Here is a 7,500-nt window from a genome sequence, read left to right on the forward strand (position 1 = left end):
CTGGAGCTAGACTCCTGTAGGTTTACTGTAGGTTTTCACTCCAACCCTGTTACTGGAGCTAGACTCCTGCAGGTTTTCACTCCAACCCTGTTACTGGAGCTAGACTCCTGTAGGTTTTCACTCTAACCCTGTTACTGGAGCTAGACTCCTGTAGGTTTTCACTCCAACCCTGTTACTGGAGCTAGACTCCTGTAGGTTTTCACTCCAACCCTGTTACTGGAGCTAGACTCCTGTAGGTTTTCACTCCAACCCTGTTACTGGAGCTAGACTCCTGTAGGTTTACTGTAGGTTTTCACTCCAACCCTGTTACTGGAGCTAGACTCCTGCAGGTTTTCACTCCAACCCTGTTACTGGAGCTAGACTCCTGTAGGTTTTCACTCCAACCCTGTTCCTGGAGCTAGACACCTGTAGGTTTTCACTCCAACCCTGTTCCTGGAGCTAGACTCCTGTAGGTTTTCACTCCAACCCTGTTCCTGGAGCTAGACTCCTGTAGGTTTTCACTCCAACCCTGTTCCTGGAGCTAGACTCCTGCAGGTTTTCACTCCAACCCTGTTCCTGGAGCTAGACTCCTGCAGGTTTTCACTCCAACCCTGTTCCTGGAGCTAGACTCCTGTAGGTTTTCACTCCAACCCTGTTCCTGGAGCTAGACTCCTGTAGGTTTTCACTCCAACCCTGTTCCTGGAGCTAGACTCCTGCAGGTTTTCACTCCAACCCTGTTCCTGGAGCTAGACTCCTGTAGGTTTACTGTAGGTTTTCACTCCAACCCTGTTCCTAGAGCTAGACTCCTGTAGGTTTTCACTCCAACCCTGTTCCTGGAGCTAGACTCCTGTAGGTTTTCACTCCAACCCTGTTCCTGGAGCTAGACTCCTGCAGGTTTTCACTCCAACCCTGTTCCTGGAGCTAGACTCCTGCAGGTTTTCACTCCAACCCTGTTCCTGGAGCTAGACTCCTGTAGGTTTTCACTCCAACCCTGTTCCTGGAGCTAGACTCCTGCAGGTTTTCACTCCAACCCTGTTACTGGAGCTAGACTCCTGTAGGTTTTCACTCCAACCCTGTTACTGGAGCTAGACTCCTGTAGGTTTTCACTCCAACCCTGTTACTGGAGCTAGACTCCTGTAGGTTTTCACTCCAACCCTGTTCCTAGAGCTATACTCCTGTAGGTTTTCACTCCAACCCTGTTACTGGAGCTAGACTCCTGTAGGTTTTCACTCCAACCCTGTTACTGGAGCTAGACTCCTGTAGGTTTACTGTAGGTTTTCACTCCAACCCTGTTACTGGAGCTAGACTCCTGTAGGTTTTCACTCCAACCCTGTTCCTGGAGCTAGACTAGGTTTACAGCAGGTCTCTACCTAGTGGAGGGTAGTTCTCCAGGAACAGGGTTGGAGGTAAAACCTAGTGGAGGGTAGTTCTCCAGGAACAGGGTTGGTGTGGAAACCTAGTGGAGGGTAGTTCTCCAGGAACAGGGTTGGAATGGAAACCTAGTGGAGGGTAGTTCTCCAGGAACAGGGTTGGAGTGGAAACCTAGTGGAGGGTAGTTCTCCAGGAACAGGGTTGGAGTGGAAACCTAGTGGAGGGTAGTTCTCCAGGAACAGGGTTGGAGTGGAAACCTAGTGGAGGGCAGTTCTCCTGGAACAGGGTTGGAGTGGAAACCTAGTGGAGGGTAGTTCTCCAGGAACAGGGTTGGAGTGGAAACCTAGTGGAGGGTAGTTCCCCAGAAACAGGGTTGGAGTGGAAACCTAGTGGAGGGTAGTTCTCCAGGAACAGGGTTGGAGTGGAAACCTAGTGGAGGGTAGTTCTCCTGGAACAGGGTTGGAGGTAAAACCTAGTGGAGGGTAGTTTCCCAGAAACAGGGTTGGAGGTAAAACCTAGTGGAGGGTAGTTCTCCAGGAACAGGGTTGGAGTGGAAACCTAGTGGAGGGTAGTTCTCCAGGAACAGGGTTGGAGTGGAAACCTAGTGGAGGGTAGTTCTCCAGGAACAGGGTTGGAGTGGAAACCTTGTGGAGGGTAGTTCTCCAGGAACAGGGTTGGAGTGGAAACCTAGTGGAGGGTAGTTCTCCAGGAACAGGGTTGGAGTGGAAACCTATTGGAGGGTAGTTCTCCAGGAACAGGGTTGGAGTGGAAACCTAGAGGAGGGTAGTTCCCCAGGAACAGGGTTGGAGTGGAAACCTAGTGGAGGGTAGTTCTCCAGGAACAGGGTTGGAGTGGAAACCTACTGGAGGGTAGTTCCCCAGAAACAGGGTTGGGGTGGAAACCTAGTGGAGGGTAGTTCTCCAGGAACAGGGTTGGAGTGGAAACCTAGTGGAGGGTAGTTCTCCAGGAACAGGGTTGGAGGTAAAAACCTAGTGGAGGGTAGTTCTCCAGGAACAGGGTTGGAGTGGAAACCTAGTGGAGGGTAGTTCCCCAGAAACAGGGTTGGAGTGGAAACCTAGTGGAGGGTAGTTCTCCAGGAACAGGGTTGGAGTGGAAACCTAGTGGAGGGTAGTTCTCCAGGAACAGGGTTGGAGGTAAAACCTAGGGGAGGGTAGTTCTCCAGGAACAGGGTTGGAGTGGAAACCTAGTGGAGGGTAGTTCTCCTGGAACAGGGTTGGAGTGGAAACCTATTGGAGGGTAGTTCTCCAGGAACAGGGTTGGAGTGGAAACCTAGAGGAGGGTAGTTCTCCAGGAACAGGGTTGGAGTGGAAACCTATTGGAGGGTAGTTCTCCAGGAACAGGGTTGGAGTGGAAACCTAGAGGAGGGTAGTTCTCCAGGAACAGGGTTGGAGTGGAAACCTAGTGGAGGGTAGTTCTCCAGGAACAGGGTTGGAGGTAAAACCTAGGGGAGGGTAGTTCTCCAGGAACAGGGTTGGAGTGGAAACCTAGTGGAGGGTAGTTCTCCTGGAACAGGGTTGGAGTGGAAACCTATTGGAGGGTAGTTCTCCAGGAACAGGGTTGGAGTGGAAACCTAGAGGAGGGTAGTTCCCCAGGAACAGGGTTGGAGTGGAAACCTAGGGGAGGGTAGTTCTCCAGGAACAGGGTTGGAGTGGAAACCTAGTGGAGGGTAGTTCTCCAGGAACAGGGTTGGAGTGGAAACCTAGTGGAGGGTAGTTCTCCAGGAACAGGGTTGGAGTGGAAACCTAGTGGAGGGTAGTTCTCCAGGAACAGGGTTGGAGTGGAAACCTAGTGGAGGGTAGTTCTCCAGGAACAGGGTTGGAGTGGAAACCTAGGGGAGGGTAGTTCCCCAGGAACAGGGTTGGAGTGGAAACCTAGTGGAGGGTAGTTCTCCAGGAACAGGGTTGGAGGTAAAACCTAGTGGAGGGTAGTTCACCAGGAACAGGGTTGGAGTGGAAACCTAGTGGAGGGTAGTTCTCCAGGAACAGGGTTGGAGTGGAAACCTAGTGGAGGGTAGTTCTCCAGGAACAGGGTTGGAGTGGAAACCTAGTGGAGGGTAGTTCTCCAGGAACAGGGTTGGAGTGGAAACCTAGGGGAGGGTAGTTCCCCAGGAGCAGGGTTGGAGTGGAAACCTAGTGGAGGGTAGTTCTCCAGGAACAGGGTTGAAGTTAAAACCTAGGGGAGGGTAGTTCCCCAGGAACAGGGTTGGAGTGGAAACCTAGTGGAGGGTAATTCTCCAGGAACAGGGTTGGAGTTAAAACCTAGGGGAGGGTAGTTCTCCAGGAACAGGGTTGGAGTTAAAACCTAGGGGAGGGTAGTTCCCCAGGAACAGGGTTGGAGTTAAAACCTAGTGGAGGGTAGTTCTCCAGGAACCAAATCATCATCAAGCTTTGATTATTTGAATCAGCTGTGGTGTGCTGGGGCAAAAATCAAAACTTGTACCCAGAGGGGGCCCAGGACTGAGTTTGGGAAACCCCGCTCTAGAGTATCAGTCAGGATAGAAGTCATATATTCTGGTAACACTCAAGTGTTAAATGTTTGTCTTCATGTTGGTCATTGATGATACGTCATACTACTGTTGCCTGGTCCCAGATCTTTTTTTTGCTGTTTGGCCAACTGTTGTCGTGCCAGATTTGGGACCTTAAGGACTATAACTACAAAACAAAATCAAGGAGTTAGCCAGTTAACTTGTTTGAATATTCTGAGACGTTTTAGTTTTTTTTTAGAAAGATAACCTTGAAATGGTCAATGGCCTAATTGACTTCAACAACCATTATATCTACTGTGTGTGATCAGCCGCCTTAATGAACCAGGAAATCAAGAGTTATTTCTGGATGCTTATCAAAGTTAGCTGGCTAGTTCATTGATTCTACTTTGTAGTGTACCCCTCTGGCTACATCATAGTCACCAGTAACATAGGAGTCACTTACCTCAGACTAGACCACCACCTAGCTAGCCTCTTGTCCTCTGTTACATGTTTTCACTCTGATCACACTGACGATACCTTATGATGGAAGAACCTGTGTGCGTGTGTGTGTGTGTGTGCGTGTGTGTGTGTGTGTGTGCGTGTGTGTGTGTGTGTGTGTGTGTGTGTGTGTGTGTGTGTGTGTGTGTGTGTGTGTGTGTGTGTGTGTGTGTGTGTGTGTGTGTGTGTGTGTGCGTGCGTGTGTGTGTGTGTGTACATTCTACAGTTGCCTGGTTCACTTTTGACCCCGCGTCGGCCCACCCTGACATCATCCTCTCCAACGACAACCTGACGGTGACGTGCAACAGCTACGACGACAGGGTGGTCATGGGTAACTCCGGCTTCTCCCGCGGTGTGCACTACTGGGAGATCACGGTGGATCGCTATGACAACCACCCGGACCCTGCGTTCGGGGTTGCTCGGGTTGACGTGCTGAAGGATGTGATGCTGGGAAAGGACGACAAGGCCTGGGCAATGTATGTGGACAACAACCGCTCCTGGTTCATGCACAACAACTCACACACCAACAGGTATGTCACCTGGTACACACGTAACTCACACACCAACAGGTACATCACCTGGTACACACGCAACTCACACACTAACAGGTATGTCCTCTCACATCACCTGGTACACACACAACTCACACACCAACAGGTATGTCACCTGGTACACACGTAACTCACACACCAACAGGTATGTCACCTGGTACACACAACAACTCACACACTAACAGGTATGTCCTCTCACATCACCTGGTACACACACAACTCACACACCAACAGGTATGTCACCTGGTACACACGTAACTCACACACCAACAGGTATGTCACCTGGTACACACGCAACTCACACACTAACAGGTATGTCCTCTCACATCACCTGGTACACACACAACTCACACACCAACAGGTATGTCACCTGGTACACAGGTAACTCACACACCAACAGGTACATCACCTGGTACACACGCAACTCACACACTAACAGGTATGTCCTCTCACATCACCTGGTACACACACAACTCACACACCAACAGGTATGTCACCTGGTACACACGTAACTCACACACCAACAGGTATGTCACCTGGTACACACGCAACTCACACACTAACAGGTATGTCCTCTCACATCACCTGGTACACACACAACTCACACACCAACAGGTATGTCACCTGGTACACACAACAACTCACACACCAACGGGTAATAGAAATGGAGCGACAACTTAGCCACTGGGTCTCCGTGTCTCTCAATGGGAGCTATCGTGTGTTTTACATGTAAATCAGTGAATCAGTGCATACTTAGCATGTGAAATATAAAATAAGGTAGTAGATGCCCAAATGGGAAATGTGTTGCCAGAGGAGGCTGCTGAGGGGAGGACGGCTCATAATAATGGCCGGAACGGAGCAAACGGAACGGCATCAAAGACCTGGAAACCACGGAAACCACGTGTTTGATGTATTTGATACCATTCCAATGACTGAAACGAATTGCAAAAATCGCTGAAGTTGGAGGCTTATATCTCCCTCACTAACTTTAAGCATCAGCTATCTGAGCAGCTGTACATAGCCCATTTGTAAATAGCCTACTCATCTACCTACCTCATCCCCATATTGTTATTATTTACTTTTTTGCTCTTTTGCACACCAGTATTTCTACTTGCACATCATCATCTGCACATCTATCACTCCAGTGTTAATTTGCTAAACTGTAATTACTTCCCTACTATTGGCCTATTTATTGCCTTACCTCCTCACGCCATTTCCACACACTGTATATATACTTTTTCTACTGTATTATTGACTGTATGTTTGCATGTATAATTCTGTGTTGTTGTTTGTGTTGCACTGCTTTGCTTTATCTTGGCCAGGTCGCAGTTGTAAATAAGAACTTGTTCTCAACTGGCCTTCCTGGTTAAATAAAGGTGAAATAAAAAGTGTACTTTTTTTATTTTAATTCCACTCCAGTCATTACCAGAGCCCATCCTCCCCAATTAAGGTGCCACCAACCTCCTGTGGTGCGTGTGTATTGTTGCTCAGTGTATAGTGTGTGTGTTGGACCTTACCCCTGTGTTTCTGTGTCTCTTCAGGACGGACGGGGGCGTCAGTGAAGAGGCTACAGTAGGAGTGTTGTTAGACTTCACCAGAGGGATCCTCATCTTCCTCATCAACGACGAACAGCAGGGTCCTGTGGCCTTCGAAGGCATCGAGGGGCTCTACTACCCTGCTGTCAGCCTAAACCGCAACGTACAGGTAACCTAGAAACAACGTAGAAACGTTACAGTCCCAACGTAGAAACAATGTTACAGCCCCAACGTAGAAATAGCTCTATACCATTACCCGCCAGGTAGCCCCAACGTATAAACAACGTTTTACCAACCAGGTAGCCCAAAAGTAGAAACACTGTTGTTCTAATGTTGAGGTAATGTCGCCACAACATACAACTACTGTTAATACCAACCAGGTAGCACCAACGTTAAAAAAAAGACGTTACAATAACCTGGTAGCCCCGACGTGGAAACAATGTTTTACCAACCAGTGTAGCACCAGCCACTGAACAACTATATCGACAATGTACAAACAACGTTTTACCAACCAGGTAGCCCCAACGTACAAACAACGTTTTACCAACCAGGTAGCCCCAACGTATAAACAACGTTTTACCAACCAGGTAGCCTTAACGTAGAAACACCGTTACACCAACCAGGTAGCCCCAACGTATAAACAACGTTTTACCAACCAGGTAGCCCCAACGTATAAACAACGTTTTACCAACCAGGTAGCCCCAACGTAGAAACAACGTTTTACCAACCAGGTAGCCCCAACGTAGAAACAATGTTTTACCAACCAGGTAGCCCCAACGTAGAAACAACGTTTTACTAACAAGGTAGCCCCAATGTACAAACAACGTTTTACCAACCAGGTAGCCCCAACATATAAACAATGTTTTACCAACCAGGTAGCCCCAACGTAGAAACAACGTTTTACCAACCAGGTAGCCCCAACGTATAAACAACGTTTTACCAACCAGGTAGCCCCAACGTAGAAACACCATTACACCAACCAGGTAGCCCCAACGTAGAAACACCATTACACCAACCAGGTAGCCCCAACGTAGAAACATCGCTACACCAACCAGGTAGCCCCAACGTAGAAACACCATTA

General features: G+C 48.9%; 1 protein-coding gene across 4 annotated transcripts in view; it reads left to right on the forward strand.

Annotated features, from left to right (window-relative positions):
• Positions 1-7,500, forward strand: part of trim9 (tripartite motif containing 9) — a 119,387-nt gene that overhangs the window by 106,702 nt on the left and 5,185 nt on the right. For all 4 annotated transcript variants that reach the window (XM_071366807.1, XM_071366808.1, XM_071366809.1 and 1 more), the window contains 2 exons: positions 4,560-4,863; positions 6,426-6,588. In XM_071366807.1, coding sequence (XP_071222908.1) covers positions 4,560-4,863; positions 6,426-6,588 — 467 coding nt within the window. The remainder of the gene's footprint in view (positions 1-4,559; positions 4,864-6,425; positions 6,589-7,500) is intronic.

The sequence above is a fragment of the Salvelinus alpinus genome, chromosome 25, assembly GCF_045679555.1.
Source record: "Salvelinus alpinus chromosome 25, SLU_Salpinus.1, whole genome shotgun sequence".
NCBI lineage: Eukaryota > Metazoa > Chordata > Actinopteri > Salmoniformes > Salmonidae > Salvelinus > Salvelinus alpinus.